Source organism: Heptranchias perlo, chromosome 3 (assembly GCF_035084215.1).
Source record: "Heptranchias perlo isolate sHepPer1 chromosome 3, sHepPer1.hap1, whole genome shotgun sequence".
NCBI classification, from domain to species: Eukaryota; Metazoa; Chordata; class Chondrichthyes; order Hexanchiformes; family Hexanchidae; genus Heptranchias; species Heptranchias perlo.
Genome location: NC_090327.1, coordinates 43,339,720 through 43,363,057, shown reverse-complemented (window position 1 = coordinate 43,363,057; position 23,338 = coordinate 43,339,720). Strand labels below are relative to the sequence as shown.

Below are 23,338 nucleotides of genomic sequence, written 5' to 3'. Positions count from 1 at the left end.
CCATCTCCAACAAGAGAGAGTCTAACCACCTCCCCTTGACATTCAACGGCATTACCATCGCCGAATCCCCCACCATCAACATCCTGGGGGTCACCATTGACCAGAAACTTAACTGGACTAGCCATATAAATACTGTGGCTACAAGAGCAGGTCAGAGGCTGGGTATTCTGCGGCGAGTGACTCACCTCCTGACTCCCCAAAGCCTTTCCACCATCTACAAGGCACAAGTCAGGAGTGTGATGGAATACTCTCCACTTGCCTGGATGAGTGCAGCTCCAACAACACTCAAGAAGCTCGACACCATCCAAGATAAAGCAGCCCGCTTGATTGGCACCCCATCCACCACCCTAAACATTCACTCCCTTCACCACCAGCGCACTGTGGCTGCAGTGTGTACCATCCACAGGATGCACTGCAGCAACTCGCCAAGGCTTCTTCGACAGCACCTCCCAAACCCGCGACCTCTACCACCTAGAAGGACAAGGGCAGCAGGCGCATGGGAACAACACCACCTGCACGTTCCCCTCCAAGTCACACACCATCCCGACTTGGAAATATATCGCCGTTCCTTCATTGTCACTGGGTCAAAATCCTGGAACTCCCTTCCTAACAGCACTGTGGGAGAACCGTCACCACACGGACTGCAGCGGTTCAAGAAGGCGGCTCACCACCACCTTCTCGAGGGCAATTAGGGATGGGCAATAAATGCCGGCCTTGCCAGCGAAGCCCACATCCCGTGAACGAATAAAAAAAATAAAAATAAAAAAAAAATGTAAGCCATCAGGTCCAGGGGATTTATCCGCCATGAGTCCCATTAATTTACTGAGTACCAATTCCTCAGTGATTTTAATCGTATTTAGCTCCTCCCCCGCTAGAGCCCCCTGTTTGTCCAGTGTTGGGATATTCTTAGTGTCCTCTACCGTAAAGACTGAAACAAAATATTTGTTCAGCATTTTTGCCATCTCCATGTTTCCCACCATTAATTTCCCGGTCTCATCCTCTAAAGTTCCTACGTTTGCCTTAGCCACCCTTTTTCTTTTATATAACTGTAGAAACTCTTGCTATCTGTTTTTATATTTTTTGCTAATTTATTTTCATAATCTATCTTCCCTTTCTTAATCAATCCTTTCGTTACTTTTTGCTGTCTTTTGAAGACTTCCCAATCTTCTATCCTCCCACTAAGTTTGGCTACCTTATATGTCCTTGTTTTTAGTCGGATACTATCCTTAATTTCTTTACTTAGCCACGGATGGCTGTCATTTCTTTTACACCCTTTTTTCCTCAGTGGAATACATATTTTTTGAAAGTTGTAAAATAACTCCTTAAATGAACACCACTGTTCATGTACCGTCTTATCCTTTAAACTATTTTCCCAGTCCACTTTAATCAATTCCGCTCTCATACCATCATAGTCTCCTTTATTCAAGCTCAGTACGCTTGTTTGAGAACCAACCTTCTCACCCTCTAATTGGATATGGAATGTAACCATGTTATGGTCACTCATTCCAAGGGGATCCTTAACTAGGACATTATTAATTAATCCTGGCTCATTACACAGGACCAGGTCCAAGGTTGCATGCCCCCTTGTAGGTTCAGTTACATACTGCTCAAGAAATCCATCCCTAATACACTCAATAAACTCTTCCTCAAGGCTACCCTGCCCAATTTGATTTGTCCAGTTAATATGATAGTTAAAATCCCCCATAATTATAGCTGTTCCCTTATTACATGCCCCGACTATTTCCTGATTAATACTTCTTCCAGCAGAGTTGCAACTATTAGGAGGCCTATATACTACGCCCACGAGTGTTTTTTGCCCCTTATTATTCCTTATCTCTACCCAAACTGTTTCATTATCCTGATCCTTTGTCCCAATATCTTTTCTCTGTATTACAGTGATTCCTTCCCTTATTAACATAGCCACCCCACCTCCCCTTCCTTCCTGCCTGTCCTTCCTGATTGTTAAATACCCTGGGATATTTAATTCCCAGTCGTTGTCACCCTGCAGCCATGTTTCTGTAATGGCCACGAGATCATACCCATACGTCGTTATTTGTGCCGTTAACTCGTCCATTTTGTTACGAATGCTATGTGCATTCAGATAAAGAACTTTCAAATATGTTTTGTGACACTTAGTTCCTGCTTTTTCCTTTTTTAACACTTTACCTTTTACTCCATAACTTCTGTCCCTTCCTGATACGCTTTCCTCTGTCTCCCTGCTCAGGTTCCCAACCCCCTGCCACAGCTTTGATGCTGGGTTAATCGCCTTACGCCTTCTAGTTTTCATTTTATCTGTCGTGCCTAAAGTACCTAAAGTGCCTAAAGTACACTTTCTTTCCGCTGCTCTACGCTTTTCCCTTTCACTTGTTCTTGAACAACTGTTTGTACTATTTGTATTGTAGATTTCCCCTGGGTCTTCCCCTCTCTTGCTGCTCTCAACTTTATTCCCTTCTGACTCCCCGCTCAGGTTCCCATCCCCCTGCCACTCTAGTTTAAACATTCCCCAACAGCACTAGCAAACACCCCCGCGAGGACATTTGTCCCGGTCCTGCTCGGGTGTAACCCGTCCCGCTTGTACAGGTCCCACCTTCCCCAGAACTGGTCCCAATGTCCCAGGAATCTAAATCCCTCCCTCCTACACCATCCCTGCAGCCATGCATTCATCCTGTCTATTCACCTGTTCCTATACTCACTAGCACGTGGCACCGGTAGTAATCCTGAGATCACTACCTTTGAAGTCCTGCTTTTTAATTTATCTCCTAACTCCTTAAATTCACCTTGCAGGACCTCATCCCTTTTTTTTACCTATGTCGTTGGTACCAATATGGACCACGACTACTGGCTGTTCACCGTCCCCCTCCAGAATGCCCTATAGCCGCTCCGTGACATCCTTGACCCTAGCATCCTTGACCCTACCATCCTGGAGTCACGTTTGCGGCCGCAGAAACGCCTATCTGTTCCCCTTACAATTGAATCCCCTATCACTATAGCCCTCTCACTCTTCTTCCTCCCCTCCTGTGCAGCAGAGCCACCCGTGGTGCCCCGAACCTGGCTCTTGCTGCTTTCCCCTGATAAGCCATCTCCCCCAACAGTATCTAAAGCAGAATATCTGTTTGAGAGGGAGATGGCCCCAGGGGACTCCTGCTCTACCTGCCTAGTCCTTTTACTCTGCCTGGCGGTCACCCATTTCCTTTCTGCCTGCGTACTCTTTACCTGTGGTGTGACCACCTCACTGAACGTGCTATCCACGATAGTCTCAGCATCGCGGATGCTCCACAGTGAATCCACCCGCAGCTCCAGCTCCGAAAGACGGTTAGCCAGTAGCTGCAGCTGGACACACTTCCTGCACACATGGTCGCCAGGGACACTGCTAGTGTCCATGACTTCCCACATAGTGCAGGAGGAGCATATCACGGGTGCGAGCTGTGCTGCCATGACTTGCCTTAGACTCTTAGACTCTCTTCCCGCTCTAGGTCTCCCCTTTTATACTCTGCTCACCTCTCGGACTCTCCTGCCTCACCTGTGATGTCGCACAGTAGTTGTCTCTTGTTGTCGGTCTGCTGCTGCTTTTAATCCCCAATCTCAGTCTTCTACTCTCAGATCCACTGCCGCTCTGCGGGAAAAGTTCGGAAAAGCAAGGCAAAGCAGCACCTCCTTGATGCCACCCATTGAGTCACCCTACAGTGGTGTATGTGTAGTTGCACGACTATTTTGTGCAGGTGCCTGTGGCGCAGCACTGTGTTGTGGAGCTCCATGTGGTGGAGGTGGACGGTGTGCCTGGCGATGCTGGTGATGTTGCTCGTCTTCGGATGAAGTGGTGAATGCAGCTGTGGCGCCCCCCATTCTGACGGTGTGAGTTTGAGGGGGGTCCACAAAGTAGGTAAATATGTTTGCACAGCAGAGTTTCGGGTATAAATTAAGAATTTTGAGTGCAAAGACAAAGGTGTTGCAGCCAAAACTTTGTCTGAAGTGACAAGAGTGCCCTGCTGCAATAAATGAGGTTTCCCCCCAACTGTCAAATAATCCTTTTCATCTCCCACTGGCTGCTGGCTGAAACACGTCTACTCCAACAGGGAGTGTTTCCCACAGCACGGGAAACACGCTGATGATCCTTCAAAATTGCACCCCTGCCAAAATCTCCAGTCAATGAGGTCTGTCAAGTAACTCAACTACCTAAATAACAATGTAAATTATCATCCCGCCGGCTTTAATTGCCGGCGGGAGTCCCGCATGCGGGAGCTGCGTGCACACCCTAACACGTCATTGGGGAACCCGGATGTCAGCGGGTTGGAGCCAGGCTCCGAACCCACTCCAGGATTCAGCCATTTTAGAAGCCCCCCCCAACCCCCAACGCACCCACTCGGCCATCCAAAAATCGGCCCCTTTGTGTCCTCCTCACAGCTTACTTTCCCACCTAGCTTTGTATCATTAGCAAACTTGGATACATTACACTCAGTCCCTTCATCTAAGTCATTAATATAGATTGTAAATAGCGGAGGCCCAGGCACTGATCCCTGCGGCACCCCAGTAGTTACAGCCTGCCAACCTGAAAATGACCCGTTTATTCCTATCCTCTGTTTTCTATCCATTAGCCAATCCTCTATCCATGCTAATACATTACCCCCAATCCCACGAGCCCTTATCTTGTGTAACAATCTTTTGTGTGGCACCATATCGAATGCCTTTTGAAAATTCAAACATACTACATCCACTGATTTCCCTTTATCTACCCTGCTTGTTCCACCCTCAAAAAACTCTAACAGATTTATTAAACACGATTTCCCTTACATAAAACCATGTTGACTCTGCCTAATTATTTATTTTGATTTTCTAAGTGCCCCGTTACCATGTCCTTAATAATAGATTCCAGCATTTCCCCGACTACTGATGTCAGGCTAACTGGCCAGTAGTTCCCTGTTTTCTCTCTCCCTTCTTTCTTGAATAGCAGTGTTACATTTGCTACCTTCCAATCCAGTGGGACCGTTCCAGAATCTAGGGAATTTTGGAAGATCACAACCAATGCATCCACTATCTTTGCAGCCACCTCTTTTAGAACCCTCGGACGTAGGCCATCAGATCCAGGGGATTTGTCGGCTTTTAGAGCCATTAATTTCTCCAGTACTTTTTCTTTGCTAATATTAATTACTTTAAGTCCTCACTGTCATTAGACCCTTGGTATTTCTGGTATGTTTTTTGTGTCTTCTCCTGTGAAGACAGATACAAAATATTTGTTTAATGTCTCTGCCATTTCCTTATTCCCCATTGTAATATCTCCTGTCTCAGCCTCTAAGGTAGTCAACTAGTGTATGAAGAGAAAACATGTCAGGCTACCATTGGACACGATACTTATCAAATTAGGAGAGAAAAAAAGAGAAAGAAAAAGTAAAACTTTTTTAAAATTTTAAATATTTTTTTAAATCTCCATCAACAATTAAAACCTGAAGGAGACTTCACACTTGTAATAGTTAATTTTCAGTGCCAGAGAGGTTGACTGGCAGTAATTAACATTTATCACATTGTTAAAAGGGTACTTAGACTTAAAATGACTTGACTTAACTTTCTGTGGCGAGTTTAGTTCATATCTACCCTGCAAATACAGGAACTTCATGCCGTTCAATGCATTTCAAAGGTGAGGCAGTTGGCAAGATGCCTTTTTCGCAAAGCTAATGGCGGAACAGTGGATCTCAGACTAGCAACGTTTGGATTTCCGCATTTAACCTCGCATCTGCCCTTACCTGAAATTGTGATAAGATTTGCGCATAAATAACGGTGAGCGCTGTTAGCCTCATTGTTATTTTGACAACAAATTCTGGGCCATAGTATTCGACCACAGTATCGCAAGTTCGTCAGTAAGTACGATGCTCAACCTCCATCCGGAGCCAAACACGGAGTGAGTCCCAACCACATCATTGCAAGGTTAGCTTCTGTTTACATTAACTTCACAGAAACGCAACAAATCATCAGAGTGCTAATTAGTCTAGTGTTTTGTGAGGTTTTATTTGATATTTTAAGTATTTACTATTCAGAGTGTCCATGATTTGAGTATTTCAGTGTTCTTTCTCATTTGGAGCTTTTTATGTAAGGTATACATTGCAGCCTTGATTTTAACTCAGGGTGTGAGTGCGCGTGTGAGGGGCGGGCAGGTGGGAAGCGCCAGGCCATTTTAACTCCCAGTTCTCATTACCATACAGTAGGAAGGATTCCCGCCCAAGGGAACAGTCCCTGGCATAAGGTTAGTGGAAGAGGATGTCTGGAGGCGATCAGGGAGAGGGGGAGGGAAGCCCAGGGCAGGGGAGGCCCAAGATTTCCTTATGCGGCCCAGAAGAGCACTCTTGCTCCTCCTGGTCCACAAGGAAACCATAAAAAATTAAAAATCCAACTTATCTGGGCCTCTCCTTGACCCCAATCTTGCCTGCTGCCAGGATTCACTGGTGGGTCCCCGGCACTGTGCTGGCATGCGTGACCCAGGGTTAAAATCATGTCGGGGTCTGAATTATGTCATCGGATCCCGACTTTCAATGAATCCCGCATCTGCCTGCGACAAGCGGCCCTAATGCTACTGAAAACCCAGCAGTTAAAATGGTGGCAGGAGCAAACGCATTGGGAACTCAGCGGGAATCGCTCAACCGCCATTTTAACCCCCCGCCCAAACCGTTCCCATTGGGCAAACAGGATTAAATTCAGGTCTTACATCTTTCCTCTGAAGTTTTGTTTAGCTACACCCCAGCCAACTCTGCAATCATTCTTGAATGAGGATTAAACTCCTTGCATTAACCAAGGCATCAGTACAGAACCATGCCATTCCAATACACTGTGCCATACAACAGCAGGACATGAATATGTACTCAAGATTACCACTCTCAGGTGGTCTCTCTCTCTCCCTGGCTCTTAGTCTGCTCCCATTCACCCACCACCCAAATATTGTGATATGTTTAAAATGCTATCTAACTTTGGATACCACTACTCTTAGTTACAAGTCACTGTGCTGAAAATAATGGTTCTAATTTCGATTCTAAATATTAACTAAAATAATTTAATTCCCAGTCTCCTGCTCCCCCACTCTCTGATTGTGCTGTGCGCAGGGGCAGCAGTGCATGCCAGCAGTCAACGCACATTAAAATCAGATTTCCCGCTCACTAGAAGTCATCCCATAAATCACCATGGCTCCCCAGAGAGCAGAAAATTTGATTTTAATGCGCACTGAATGTTCTATGCTCTATCAGCACTGTGCAGTAACACAATCGGGGAGCAGGAGACCAGGGCCAGGAATTAAATTATTTTAATGAATCCGTAGAATGGAGAAGGGAGCAGCAGACCATGAACTTGAGAGAGGGAGAACAGCACAGCATGAGTTGGAAAAGTAGGGCCTATGGTACTATTGTCACGTTGACCATTTTATACCCTGATCATTGATTTTTTTTTTGGTGGGCCGAGTTGCCTTATACATGGGTCACCTTATGCGAATAAAGAGAAAGTGTTCATTATACTATCATTAATATTATGTTGGGACCAGTGTCTTTCTTTCTCTCACTATTATTTAAATATTAATACAGGTTTACCAGTTTCTTCAAAATAGTTGCAAAAACATATAGATCTTATCTGGGTCACACTGTCATCCTCCAATGTGAACAATGCAACAAAATCTTATGTTCAGAGTCCCTATCACTAAACATCATGGGAGTGAATTTCTACGCAGTGAGTTGCGCCACTGTAACACCAATGAAAAAAGATTTGTGCCTGCTGGTTTCTGGAGAGGTAGTTACACAAGAGTTTGCTGAATAAGCTCATTTGCATATCCATTGGAGAAGTTGTTGGTATAAAACCTGAAGTACAGCCTTTAAAAAGACTGTTCTGCCTGCACACTTCAGCAGCAGACCAGGCGACAATAACAAGTTGCATTTATACACGGCAAAGAAGGAACAGTGCTTGTCTCGCTCACTTGATAACTTCACTGCATATCTCCTCAATCTTTCTTATCATACTTTTCAAGAATATGTCTACAGCAGGACCATATGCACCAAGCAATCAGACATGGCACAGGGCATGGCACCAAGCCAGGGAAGAAGGTGCCAGAACTTTTCTGACTCTGACTCCAGGCCCTCCTGGAGGAAATTGAAATAAGAAGGCACAGACACAGGTTCATGCCAGCAAGCCAGCCAAGAATGTCACTCGTGCCACCTGGAGGGAGGTAGCACTAGCACTGAGTGCCAACTCCCTCAACCCCAGGATTGCAAAAAGTTCAACCGCCTCACCAGAGCAGGCAAGGTAACACACTCTTCCTTTCCTTCCCTGCCCACCCTGGACACCAGCACTCTCTTCACCCTCTTAAAGCAACAGTTGTACAACTAATTCTTCACAAAGTACTGGTTAAAGGGGTTCTAACTTGACATCTTTCATGATGGCTATCTAGCCACTTTAAATACAATTACTTACATGCACCACCCTAAAACTTAACCCGGCTCTGACCATTATAGGTTTCGGTCTCGGTTAAAGCCTAAAAGAATTTTTGGAATCCTCTTTGGGGCTCCTTCACCCCCTTTAAAAACTCGACCGCCTCTGCTGCAGCTATGCCACTGTTACTCATCCTAGGTTCAACTAATCAGCGGGATGGCAGATCTAATGGTTCCCAACACATTCTGTTTGCCTGAAAGAATGTTTCCTGTAAGTCAGCCTCAAGTGTCTGAAGGCCAGGATGCAAGGCTCTCTCGAGCCTGGCCCCCAGGGCTACAGTTTGTGCTTCCGAAGAGAAGACACTGACTTTCTCCTGGGTGATTTCTGTGGGGGACGGAAATGGTCACAGACTGCAATGAACCTGCCACATGCTCCTTGCTGCATGTGGAGGCAGTGGACTCTACTGTGACCCCTATCATCTCCCTACATGTAGGTATGCCTCCCCATGAGATCTGAGTCCCCTAGCTCTCCGCAGCCTCCCGCTAGGAAACAAGAGTCGTCATCCACTCCCCACTACGCTGGTTCCCTCATACTCTGAATTACCCGGTGCATATTTCTCATCTCTACTATCTTCGGGTGAAAATCTCCAGGCTGGTTAGCAGGAAAGAGAAGGCAAGTGATGAAGTGAATGAAATCAATCTTGAGTGGGTGGGGGGAGAAGCAGATGGGGCAGGTACATCATCACCTTCCTCATCATCATACTCCACCTACAGACAGTTTATTCCCTCGTCTTCCTCCTCCTGTTCTCCTCATTTGCTCCCTCCCCTCTCCCTCATCTGTGGAAGAGGAGGAAATGAGTTAAGAATTGGTGTGCAGCACCTAGAGTGAGTGATGAGATTGAGACAGCTCTGAAGTTTTCTACTAGCTGGGTTCTTTAAAATGCTGTAGCAAGTGCAGGCACCCACTGACACTGCAGCTGGCACTGGCCCACCAATCTTGCCGTCTCCCAGAGTCAAGGTGGAGTGCCTCCCCAGCAGCTGCATTGACTGCTCTTCCTATGCCATCATATCTCTGATGTCCAAGATTCCCCTGTTGGTGGCATGCCTCTCTTGGGCATTATAAATAAGTTTTTGCTGGAACAAAATTCATAGTATTAACTGAAGGCAAGCATCAGTAGGATTTCTCCCAGGTAGCATAAGATAGCCGATGTAACAGAAGAGTGGAAGTGCTGGAAGGACCGTTACACAGGAGAGGGTGGTGTTGTAAAGGGCTACTGAGGGGAGTTCCAAATACAGGCTGTAGGTGAAAGAGTTAGAGGGCCGTTGACTGGTGTGCTGTGCATGAAGACTTGTCATTCCATTTAAGATGTCAGGGTGATCAGTCTGTGTGTGCCCGTGTGTGTGTGTGTGTGTGTGTGTGTGTATGTGGGTGGGGTGGGGGGGCTGGCGTTGCGGGAGGGGGGGTGGTCCCATGGTCCTCCTAATTGATGGTGAACAGGCTGGGACTGCTCTACCACTCCTGAAAGTAGTTGGCGTTGTTAACATACCCAGCTACCAACATGAAAGTGACCTTGAAAAAGCACAGAAATTCCCAATAAGAAATCAGTGCAGTTGTACAAAGCTTTAAAATCCTACAACAACAAGTTTCCTCCCCATCCCTACTCCCACCCCAAGCACTCTACTCCCATTTTACATGGGATTCGCATCTGTGGCCTGCCACATAACATGCAGATGAGCTGACCCTGAAAATTCCGGCAAGGTCAGTGATACACATCACTGGCAGCTGGAAGTCCTGCCCCTCAACTACAACTGCAGAGCAATTTTGGAGCCTTGAAATATACATAAAGTAGACTTGCTGTTAAGTGAATTTAGCATTTCTCAGACTTATTTTTAACTGAGGGTGAATCTTTGACGTTTAACAGCTGCTCCAAAGGCTGGGCAACTCAAGTCTACATCCTAGTCTCAACTGACATTTGCACTCTAGCTTTCCCTAGATGGCACTCTGTGAATCATCAGTCATAACACCAGTAGAGGTGCCCAGCCAACAGCAGGTAGGTCATTTTGGCAGGAGTTGCATCTGAGGTATCACCTTAGGTGCACCACCTGGCAGCAAACATTTCCAGTCACCTCCCCATCCTTCTAGTTAGAACAGGCTAGTAAGAGAGTGGAGATAAAATACTTCTAACATTTGTTTAAATTAGGATGCTATCCGGATACTTTCTCATACCTAACACAAAGGATCGCACAAACAGACAAGCCCATGCTTCCTATGAACTGAAACATGATCTTATGTGTGAAGTAATCTGGGCGTTAGCATGCCCAATAAACTCTTCATGTTACTGATAACTTCACTGGAAATTAGCAAAAGATGCCTTGTACTGTTCTGGTCTCTGTGATTGTTAGACTAATAACACTTTGACAGACCATACATCCCAGACTATAAACTGCATATCAGGTTTATTAATAAGTAAAATTAAACAGAAGCAAAAGCAAACAGAACAGATTTCACTAGATCATAATACCTCACATAATCCCAGGTGTCCCTTTTAAAACAATAAAAGCCAAAAAAACTTTAGTAGTTCTCAGTACCTATTTAAACAATTTGCATTCTTGATGAACCACCTTTACGTGAGAAAGACAACTTTGTAAAGTCCTATATGTGCCTTCACTCAAGCAAAAGTATAGAAGAAAAGGGAACTAGTGAACTGGGGCAAGGCTCCAGTTTATATCTCTCTGTCATGCCCTCACCAAGCTCATCTTGTCTGTGAGACTCACCTCAGCCCTATTCCCACTAAACTGCTGAACGCCCAACTTCCTTTCCTGGCCCCCATGCTAGCTGACATTGTAAACTGTTTCCGCTCAGGTACTTTCCCCGTCTCTTTCAAAACTGACGTTATCACCTCCTCATCAAAAAACTCACCCTTGACCCCTCTGTCCTTGCAAACTACCACCATATCTCCAACCTCCCTTTCCTCTCCAAGGTCCTTGAATGTGTTGCCTCCCAAATCAGTGCCATTTTCCCCACAACTTCATGGTTGAAACTCACTAATCAGGTTTCTGCCCCTGCCACAGCACTGATTACGGCCCTAATTAAAGTCACAAATGACATCCTCTGTGACTGTGACCATGGTGCACAGTCTGTCCTCATCCTTCTTGACTTCTCTGCAGCCTTTAATGTGGTAAACTACACCATCCTCCTCCAATGACTCTCCTGTTGTTCAGGAAACTCTGCCCCTGCTTGGTTCCAGTCTTGCCTAACCAATCATAGCCAGAGAATCTCCTGCAATGGCTTCCCTTCCTGCCCCAGCGCCGTTGCCTCTGGTGTGTCCCAAGGATCTACCGTTGGCCCTCTCCTACTGCTCATCTACATGCTGCCCCTTGGCGACATCATCCAAAGACATGTGAAGTTCCACATGTATGCTGACAACACCCAGCTCTAACTCAGCATCACCTCTCTCAACCCCTCCATTGCCTCTGTATTGTCAGCCTACTTGTCCAACATCCAGTCCTGGATGAGCTGCAATTTTCTCCAATTAAACATTGCGAAGACTGAACCGTTGTCTTTGGTCCCCACCTAAAAACTTGCCACTGATTCCATCCCTCTCCCCAGCCAATGTCTCAGGCTGAACCAGACTGTTCACAACCTTGGTTTCCTATTTGATCTTGAGCTGAGCTTCTGATCCCATATCCTCTCCATTAACATCGCCCGTCTCCGCCCCTGCGCAGACCATCTGCTGCTGAAACCCTCATCCATACCCTTTATTAGCTCCAAACTCGACTATTCCAATGCTCTCCTGGCTGGCTTCTCATCCTCTATACTCTATAAACTTGAGGTCATCCAAAACTCTGCTGTCCGTATCCTAACTAGCACCAAGTCCCACTCATCCATCACCCTTTTGCTCGCTGACCTACCTTGTGTCCTGGTCCGGCAATGCCTCGATTTTAAAATTCTCATTCTTGTTTTCAAATCCCTCCATGGCCTTGCCCCTCCCTATCTCTGTAACCTCCTCCAGCCCTATAACCCTCCAAAAACTTTACAGTCCTCCAACTCTGGTATCCCTACTCACTTCACTCCACCATTGGTAGCCATACCTTCAGCCGTCTAGGCCCTAAGTTCTGGAATTCCCTCCCTAAACCTATCGCCTCTCCACCTCTCTTTAAGACTCTCAGTAAAACTTATGTCTTTGAATAAGCTTTTAGTCACCCCTCCGAATATCTCCTTCTTTAGCTTGGTGTCAATCTTTATCCGATTACTTTTCTATGAAGCACCTTGGGATGTTTTCCTACGTTAAAGACACTATACAAATGCAAGTTGCTGTTGTAGGTAAACTATGAGCATGGAGCTGTCAATCAACATCTTCTCCAAGCATCCTGAATGAATTACCTGCTGTAATAGATTCAGATGTTGGATCAGCAACCCCAACAAATAGCACTGTTTCCTTCTACAAGTCTGGTAATCAGTCTTTTAAACAATTATAGACAGAGAGAACATGAAAGGCTACCTGTTCGTTCTTTATCCCTTAACTGATTAATTGTGAGATGGAACAGACTGTTGCAACCAACTCTATTGTAATAGCAACCTATGAAAGCATCCTTCTCCTATCTAGGCTACAGCCATGCATAGTTTCCACAAATGCAATTAAAGAGATCAGAGAAGAAAAAGAACTCAAAGACACCCTAGCTATACATAGCTATGAGCCAGAGAATGTGTATAATCCTGCTGCCAAGCCTGTACGAAGTCAAAGCAGTAACAAAATTAAAGTGATCACAGGGACCAGCTCTCATGAAGAAATATTGAAAATATAAGGGCTAATTCCCTGTTCCCTTGCTCCAGCAGCAGAGTTGTGCTTGAAAGGGTGCGTGGGTCGGACAACGCTACAACATTTTAGCCCTATTTCTTTGACCCATGTTTTTAACAAGTGCGATTCCTCACTGGGGTGTAATGGATTGAAGATTTAGCCTATTTTCTTTTATGAAGTGAAACAAAATGGATCTCCGATTCATCACAAAGATATGTTTTTTTTTAAATTAGCTGAAGTACCCTATCTGATAAAATACCTACAATATGTACCAAAATAATTGTCTTATGTGAAAGTAAATCAGGTTACTATATAATATTTCAATAATCAGAGCAAGCCTGCAAAATCTGCTTTTTAGTAAATACAATAGCACCATCTCTTGGTCATGGTGTTGATTGCAGCTATTGCTGTTCAAAAAAAGCTTGTATTTAAATCTTATCACACATCTCAAAATTGTTTTAAAGTGTTTCACATACAATTAATTACTTTGAAGTCCAGTGTCTGTTATGTCGTCAAAAGCAGCAGACATTTTACACATAGCAAGACCCCATAAATAGCAATGAGATGAATGACCAGTTAATCTGTTTTGGTTGAAGGAGGAATGCTAGCCTGGACACTAGGGGGGTCATTTTAAATTTGTGTGATAGTGTAAAACGGTGATAGCAAATCGGCAGCCAGTTAAAGATTTGCTATCACACATTTTACACTATCGCACAAAGTCAAAATTACCTCCTAGGAATTTTCTTTGAATGGTGCCATGGAATCTTTAACATCTACCTGAATGACTGGCACAGACAAACGGGATAGTATCTGAAGGATGGCATCCCTCACTACTGCAAATGAATATCAGCCTAATTCATGTATTCAAGCACTGGAATCTACAACCTTCTGACTCAAAAATTGACAGTGGTATCAGCTGAGCTAAGTTGATACTTTTCCTAATGAGAGCACCACTGACATACTGTGCTGTTTTTATTACAGGTAAAAAAGTACACAGGCATACTTTTTCTAAAAGAATACATTTTAAATTTGTGTGTTAGATCTGTCTCTGCAAATCAAAGTATCATAGTGAAGGAGGCCATTTGGGCCATTGTGCCTGTGCCGGCTCTTTGAAAGAACCAATTAGTCCCATTCCCCTGCTCTTTTCCCATAGCCCTGTAATTTTTTTCCCTTTAAGTATTTATCTAATTCCCTTTTGAAAGTCACTATTGAGTCTGTTTTCTCCACCCTTTCAGGCAGTGCATTCCAGATCATTACAACTCACTGTTCCGGTATTTCCTCAATGGGGTCAAATAATTGGAACATATGACTGCATAATAAGTATGAAATTCCAAGAGTCCTTTGTTCAGTACAAATATGATAATCTATAAAGCAAGCATCAGCAGCACCACAAATTAGCACATATGAATCAACTACAATATGTAACATTTCCTCTCTTATATTTCTGTTCTATTATCTATATAATTAAAAGTGATCCATCTAGGGTACATCTGTAGAACCATAACAATGTCACACCTCAAAAGTGTCACACGTATATAGGGCAAGAAGTCATGATTGGCTCAACTAAACAGTATCTGTTAAGTTGATCATGCTGATTGGCCTAAATAGCTCATTGATTAAATGTAAACCTAACTAAAAACAAGTTAAATTCGCTGGTTAGTTAATAAAAGCTACTATTCACAAATCAGCAAGTACAACAACAACAACTTGCATTAATATAGCGCCTTTAACGTAATAAAACGTCCCAAGGCGCTTCACAGGAGAGTTATCAAACAAAATTTGACACCGAGCCACATAAGGAGATATTAGGTCAGATGACCAAAAGCTTGGCCAAAGAGGTAGGTTTTAAAGAGCATCTTAAAGAAGGAGAGAGAGGTAGAGAGGCGGAGAAGATTAGGGAGGGAATTTCAGAGCCTAGGGCCTAGGCAGCTGAAGGCATGGCCGCCAATGGCGGAGTAATTAAAATCGGGAATGCGCAAGAACTGGCCCCCACCAGAATTGGGGGGGGGCGCAGAGATCTCGGAGGGTTGCAGGGCTGGAGGAGGTCACAGAAATAGGGAGGGGCGAGACCATGGAGGGATTTGAAAACAAGCATGAGATTTTTAAAATCAAGACCTTGCTGGACCAAGAGCCAATATAGGTCAGCGAGCACAGGGGTGATGGGTGAACGGGACTTGGTGCAAGTTAGGATGCGGGCAGTAGAGTTTTGGATGAGCTCAAGTTTACGGAGGGTGCAAAGTGGAAGACCAGCCAGGATAGCATTGGAATAGTTGAGTCTAAGGGTAACAAAGGCATGGGTGAGAGTTTCAACAACAGATAAACTGAGGCGGGGCGGAGACAAACGATGTTACGCAGGTCGAAGTAGGCAGTCTTGGTGATGGAGCGGATATGGGGTCAGAAGCTTATCTCAGGGTCAAATAGGACGCCAAGGTTGCAAATGGTCTAGTTCAGCCTCAGACAGTGGCCAGCACAATGTAGCAGCGCAATTGGGAAGTTACACCTGATTTTACGCCCATTTGCCGATTGAAGTTGTTGGCCGATCCTCAATTAAACCACCTCATGGTTGAATAAAAATAATTATCTTAATCACATCTGAATGACTTCCTTGCTTAATTACATGAGACAGAAAGACAGCGAGTCAAGAGAAAGAGAGAGAGCTACATTTGTGTACTAAAAAGGTAAAGTAACAAAACAGCTGCAGAACCATAATGCAGAATATCTGTGTGGAAATGCCCAGTTTTATAGAGGACAGTGTAAATGCCTTCTGCACCCCCCTCCCCCGTGAAACCAATTACACTTACTTAACACACTTACTCCTTCCAATACAAAAATAATTTAGGAGAAATAGTAGGTTAGGCATTACATGTCACAATCCACAAACACATAACATATAAACATAAATGCACTATGGTTTGAATAAATAAGCAATCACCCCAGCCTAAAAATTTGATCACATATACATGCCAAGTAACAAAACTCAGAAAAGCTGACAGCTTCAAAACGTTGACACCAGCCCATAAAAAGCTGATAACTCAAAAAACAATGGGCCGGAAATCGCTTTTAAAATAACGGTGAGCCTAACAGCGCTCTCCGAAATCGGAGAGCTAGTTCTGGAGACCGCACATGCGCAGTCAAATGCAGAAATCCGGAACTTGCTCTTCCTGGTTCACCAGTGATCTGTCAGTTTCACGTTAAAGGGCCCTCGTGGCTGCAATCAGTGGACCAGCACGAACTTGCTCTTCTACCCAGCTGGAAACTAACTAATCTCGTCACAAAACAGCTACGCTGAGTTTTTTAGGTCTAAACTAAGTTTTAATAGCATGGAATGTATTAATGACTGCCAAACAACCTCTCTGGCCCTAAAAATTAACTTTTAAAAATGTGGAATCTCATTACTCCTGATTTTAATAGTTTTTGGATGATTGTTTAAATTTTTTTTTAAATTCAAAATTATTTTTACTTTTTCCTTCTGTCTCTTTTATCTCAATCATTTAATCTCTTTATTTCACTCTCTCTATGTCATTTTATAATAGGCCAGAAATTGCTCCGAGCGGCGAACCAGCTGTGGTTGCTGCTCATTAGATTTAAATTCACCCACTAAGTTACTGCGTTCTTTTTGACGGCAACCTCCTTGAAATTCGAGTTTAAAAAACATCAGCGTTCTTTCCCGGGCTGTGTGAGTGGCGAAAGGATGGCTAAGGCCCCTCAACCAATTAGCTTGAAGCAAGCCATGCTGTGAGAACAAAGTGCAGTTCATTTGCAAACTGTGCAAACTAAAAACCCGGATGTGCACAATAAGGTATTATAAAATGACATAGAGAAAGCAAAATAAAGAGAGGATACATTCAAGGACTGAGATAAAAGACAGAAGGACAAAGTAAAAGAAAAATTAATTTAATTTTTAAAAAGTTTTTATTTTTAAAATATTTTTAAAAATATTTTTTAAACTTAATTTTTATTGCCACGGAGGTTTTTTGGCAGTCATTAAGACTTACCACGCTGTTAAAACTTAGTTTAGACCTAAAAAACTGAGTGTAGCTGTTTTGTGGCGAGATTAGTTTTTTTCCAGCTGGGTAGGACAGCAAGTTGGCGCTGGTCCATTGATTCCATTGTTGGCAGCCGGCGAGATCCCTTTAAGGCAAAGCTGTCACATCGCCGGTGAACTAGGAAGGGCATGTTCCGGATTTCCATGTTGAACTGCGTATGCGCAGTAGCCAGAACATGCTCTTCGATTTCACCACTAAGAACGACAAGCGCTGTGAGGCTCACTGTTATTTTAAAAGTAATGTCTGGGCACATCCAGGTTTTGAATCTGTGTCATTTATCAATGAACTGCACTTCCTAGTTCTCATGGCGTGACTCGCTTCAACCTGATTGATTGAGGGGCCTTAGCAATCCTTTCACCACTCACACAGCCCCGGAAAGAACGCTGATGTTTTATGAACTTGCAGTACAAGGAAGTTGCTGCTAAAAAGAACGGGATGACTTAGTGGGCGACTTTAAAACTAATGAGCGGCGAGCAATGCTGGTTCGCTGCTCGGAGCAATTTCCGACCCAATGTAAATTGAAAAACAGCCCTGAACAAAGCCGTATGACCAAGGCCACTACTTCAAGGTAACCAAATAAATTAAATTCCTTTTTTGTTACACAGGATTTCAAGATTTTTTTCATGTTCTATGATCACATTCCATAATTCAATTTGTCTTACTGTGAAAATTAAAACCCAATGGTCTCACATATCAGATATAAAAACAAGTATTACAATGGGAGCACAATAGGACTTAGAATCATAGAATGATACAGCACAGAAGAAGGTCATTTGGCCCATTGTGCCTGTGCCAGCTCTTTGAAAGAGCTGTTCGATTAGTCCCACTGCCCTGCTCTTTCTCCATAGCCCTGCAAATGTTCCCCTTATTTATCCAATTCCCTTTTGAAAGTTATTATTGAATCTGCTTCTACCAGGCTTTCAGGCAGTGCATTCCAGATCATAACAATTCACTGCATATTTTTTTTTCTTGTGTGGCCTCTGGTCCTTTTGCCAATTTCCTTAAATCTGTGTCTTCTGATTATCAACCCTTCTGCCATTGGGAACAGCTTCAACTAATGCCCCCACAAAACATTGTGCACTATATATAGCTTGAAAACTGTTTAAACTCCAGAGAATTGCAGCACTGCAAACAAAGGCCTGATAATTGATGTCCGCTCAGAAAGCAAGTAGTTGGCAACTATGATTTTGATTAAGCTTTGTGCACTTCACAGCTGGATGATCAAAATATGTGACATTTATGCCATTGGCATTTACATAGAATTACACAGAACTTAAAGCTCAGAAACAAGTCATTCGGCCCAACTGATCAATGCCAGTGTTTATGCTACACAGGTGTCACCTCCTACCCCATTTTCATCTAACCCAATCGGCATATCCTTCTATTCCTTTCTCCCTCATGTACTTATCTAGCTGCCCTTTAAATGCATCTATGCTATTCGTCTCTACTCATACTTATGTAGTAGCAAGTTCCACATTTTAACTACTCTCTGGGTAAAGAATTTTCTCCTGAATTCCCTATTGAATTTATTAGCCATTATCTTATACTTGTGAGGTGTGAAAACAGAATTATAACAAGTGAGTCCTGTTTGGCCACTTTCCTCTTGTTAACAATTCATATTCCACGGAAAGTTCACAAGCAAAGTGGTGCACACTCATGATGTGGGACCTTAAATTCAACAAAATAAGAGCAATTCATCCAATATTTGTGAAAAACATAAAAGATACCCAAAGACCTGTCAGAAGCATCGGTCAGTCTGATTTAGAGCTGTAACCCATTTTGCTGTATTTCACCACTGCAGCAGTTCATAATGAGTTTGCAGTGGGTTGCATTCTTTCTGACCGTGCGATGTCAGCTTTAACCCCCGCGGGTCCTCCGCACGTGCTGGTGTTGTGGGGCGCGCGCTTCAGTTGGTAAGGACGGAGGAGCGCGAGGCGGGTGCTATGGTAACGGGGCGACTCATCACCGGCTGAGCGGGCGATCCATGGCGCAGGCTCGCTCCGGCTCCCAATGATCGGCCAAAGCCCGGCCTCCTTTCCCCTCGCACCGTCTTAATTCCTGGAGGAGCCGTCATGTTCCAGGCCGGTGACCAGGACACTCGAGCGAGGTAAAGCCGTCCTCACTCTGTCGCATGACCGGTTCGGTCTCCGTCTACCGGAAAGACCGAGGCTCCAATAAAGGCCTTGTCTCCCTGTTGCTGAAGAGTCGGTCCGCGGGTTGGGTAACCTGTAATATTAAATGCTATTTAGAAAGAAATAAACGCAATAGTTTGTTTACAAATGGGACGCAGTAATAAAGTCCTCAATATGGTAATAATTTGGGACCCTAACCTAGTTATAGGGGGTAATTTTATGTCCCTGTTTTCGGCGACGAACCTCGCCCCTTGGAGTGCAGATAAAAAATTCGGGAATGCGATGCCCAGAACTTTCTGCCCATTCATTTTAATGGTCAGAAATCGTGGGTACTGCGCTCCTGAATTTCCGATACGGGCTTCTAGTGAGCGAGGCTCCCCACTGGAAGCAGGGTCCCATACTCATGTCGTTATATTGTGAGACCAATCCTCCCCGAAGGGGGACCAGGGTAGTTAGAGTGTAAGACCCCTTCCTGAATGGTATAGTTATACTCATCTCCTTCCCTCCCCAAATGGGGGCTGATGTAATTATGTCAGACCTACGTATGTTGTTATAAGCCTCGAAGGGTGCCAGAGGTAGCTATAAATATGAGCCCTTTTCCCCAATAGTGAGTAGTGTACCTTTAGGCCTAATCAGTTGTAATATTTCGAGTGTCATTTAAAAATAGCAAATGAGGCCATTTATATTTATTCACGCATTTTCTTAGTCAATTTTCTGGCCTAAGGTCATGCAGTCAGCACATCTAATGCTGTATAAGATAAGAAAAAAAAACCTGAAATATCTGTGGAGGTACTTTGGTGGGAGATTGGTGACATCCCTGGAGAAATGTTTAAAAACAGCAAATTTGCCCTCAGGCGTTTATCCAAATTTATGGCAGGAGATTGAGAGAACCCTGTGTAAATTCAGGCCAAAAATGTATTGGGCTTCCCGAATGACTCAATAGCTAAAATGTGTATTACTGAAAGTTTGGTCCCTGTTAAACTGACTTTTTTTAAATTCGTTCACGGGATGTGGGCGTCGCTGGCAAGGCCGGCATTTATTGCCCATCCCTAATTGCCCTCGAGAAGGTGGTGGTGAGCCGCCTTCTTGAACCGCTGCAGTCCGTGTGGTGACGGTTCTCCCACAGTGCTGTTAGGAAGGGAGTTCCAGGATTTTGACCCAGCGACAATAAAGGAACGGCGATATATTTCCAAGTATGGATGGAGTTGTGGAGACTGGAGTTGTGGAGGAGGAAAGAAAATAAGCAAGTGGTACACCTGATTTGTTATCTGCTAAATTCCCCCCTCTCCTTCATTAATTTATAAGACTCCACAATTACCTTTTTTTTCCATTCGTTCACGGGATGTGGGCGTCGCTGCAAGGCCAGCATTTATTGCGCATCCCTGATTGCCCTTGAAAAAGCAGCGGTGAGCCGCTGCCTTGAAGGTTCTCCCACAGTGGTGTTAGGAAGGGAGTTCCAGGATTTTGACCCAGTGACGATGAAGGAACAATGATATATTTCCAATTTGGGATGCTGTGTGACTTGGAGGGGAACGTGCAGGTGGTGGTGTTCCCATGTGCCTGCTGCCCTTGTCCTCGTAGGTGGTAGAGGTCACGGGTTTGGGAGGTGCTGTCGAAGAAGCCTTGGTGAGTTGCTGCAGTGTATCCTGTAGATGGTACACACTGCAGCAAGTGCGCCGGTGGTGAAGGGAGTGAATGTTTAGGGTGGTGGATCGGGTGCGAATCAAGCGGGTTGCTTTGTCCTGGATGGTGTCGAGCTTCTTGAGTGTTGTTGAAGCTGCGCTCATTCAGGCAAGTGGAGAGTATTCCATCACACTCTTGACTTGTGCCTTGTAGATGGTGGAAAGGCTTTGGGGAATCAGAAGGTGAGTCACTCGTCGTGGAATGCCCAGTCTCTGACCTGCTCTTGTAGCCACAGTATTTATGTGGCTGGTCCAGTTTAGTTTCTGGTCAATGGTGACCCCAGGATGTTGATGGTGGGGGATTCGGCGATGATAATGCCGTTGAATGTCAAGGGGAGGTGGTTAAACTCTCTCTTGTTGAAGATGGTCATTGCCTGGCACTTATCAGCCCAAGCCTGGATTTTGTCCAGGTCTTGCTGCATGCGGGCACAGACTGCTTCATTATCTGAGGGGTTGCGAATGGAACTGAACACTATGCAATCATCAGCGACACCCCATTTCTGACCTTATGATGGAGGGAAGGTCATTGATGAAGCAGCTGAAGATGGTTGGGCCTGGGACAATGCCTTGAGAAACTCCTGCAGCAATGTCCTGGGGCTGAGATGATTGGCCTCCAACAACCACTTCCATCTTCCTTTGTGCTAGGTACGATTCCAGCCACTGGAGAGTTTCCCCCCTGATTCCCATTGACTTAAATTTTACTAGGGCTCCTTGGTGCCACACTCAGCCAAAGGCTGCCTTGGTGTCAAGGGCAGTCACTCTCACCTCACCTCTGGAATTCAGCTCTTTTGTCCATGTTTGGACCAAGGCTGTAATGAGGTCTGGAGCCGAGTGGGCCTGGCGGAACCCAAACTGAGCATCGGTGAGCAGGTTATTGGTGAGTAAGTGCCGCTTGATAGCACTGTCGACGACACCTTCCATCACTTTGCTGATGATTGAGAGTAGACTGATGGGGCGGTAATTGGTCGGATTGGATTTGTCCTGCTTTTTGTGGACAGGACATACCTGGGCAATTTTCCACATTGTCGGGTAGATGCCAGTGTTGTAGCTGTACTGGAACAGCTGGGCTAAAGGTGCAGCTAGCTCTCGAGCGCAAGTCTTCAGCACTACAGCCAGAATGTTGTCGGGGCCCCTAGCCTTTGCTGTATCCAGTGCACTCAGACGTTTCTTGATATCATGTAGCGTGAATTGAATTGGCTGAAGACTGGCTTCTGTGATGATGGGGATATCAGGAGGAGGCCAAGATGGCTCATCCACTCAGCACTTCTGGCTGAAGATGGTTGCAAACGCATCACACTTATCTTTTGCACTCACATGCTGGACTCTGCCATCATTGAGGATGGGGATGTTCACGGAGCCTCCTCCTCCCGTTAGTTGTTTAATTGTCCACCACCATTCACGACTAGATGTGGCAGGACTCAGAGCTTTGATCTGATCCGTTGGTTGTGGAATCACTTAGCTCTGTCTATAGCATGCTGCTTCTGCTGTTTAGCATGCATATGACGATCCGGATTCTTTCCCCTCAGTCTGGTTCAGTAATAACTGAAGTCGAATACATTTTAAAGTTCAACACATCTTTAATAGCAGGGTTCTTAGTCTGCAGCATTGATTTGGACTCCTGATAGAGTCCCTCTATGCTGGCAGAGCAAGAACAAAAACATACAGAAATCCACACGTTTTTATACAGATGAATAGGGTTGGAACATACTTAACGAGGGTCAACACCAATCATAAGCCGGGCATAGGTTGCCATGCGAGGTTACATTATTTCCGACCAATCATAAATCGTCCATGTGCTGATCATGCTGCTGTTAGACATCAAAGGGGATAACTTCCTCATCTTCCAACTTGGAATGTTCTTCCCTGTTCCTTCTGTTCCTTATCTCCCAACCTGGAATGTCTTTCAACTTTGGCTAAGCTCGTTACCTATATTGATCTGCCATAAACATGGAGACATTCAGACCAGTCCTTGACTCACATCAAAGACCTATCATTGATAAGACCATGCAAACCTGCTGACTAAGCAAACATATGGCCCAGCAGGAGGGCCAGGCCACTTGTATCAATCTCAGTTACTAACTAATTAACCCTTTCTAACCATTTTGCATTCTGCTTCTTTGCCACGTAGGCATCTTAATATTTTACCGAAAACTGACCACGTAGGGATTCTCATTCCCCCCTTTTATCATTTTATGATAACCAATTATTACGGTGCTCACTGGTTCTGCAGGTTCTGCAGTGCAGCAACATTTAAGTAAGCAATAAACTATAAGAATTATAACAATGAAT

General features: G+C 44.6%; 1 protein-coding gene and 1 long non-coding RNA gene across 2 annotated transcripts in view; one reads left to right on the top strand and one right to left on the bottom strand.

The window, feature by feature from the left end:
- Positions 1–19,337, bottom strand: part of LOC137313109 (uncharacterized) — a 123,397-nt gene extending 104,060 nt beyond the window's left edge. Inside the window, exon 1 of the long non-coding RNA XR_010960989.1 lies at positions 18,971–19,337. This is a non-coding gene — a long non-coding RNA (uncharacterized lncRNA). The remainder of the gene's footprint in view (positions 1–18,970) is intronic.
- The window catches only part of cibar1 (CBY1 interacting BAR domain containing 1), a 65,066-nt gene continuing 60,851 nt past the window's right edge, over positions 19,124–23,338 (top strand). The window contains exon 1 of the mRNA XM_067979347.1: positions 19,124–19,342. Coding sequence (XP_067835448.1) covers positions 19,308–19,342 — 35 coding nt within the window. The 5' untranslated portion in view covers positions 19,124–19,307. The remainder of the gene's footprint in view (positions 19,343–23,338) is intronic.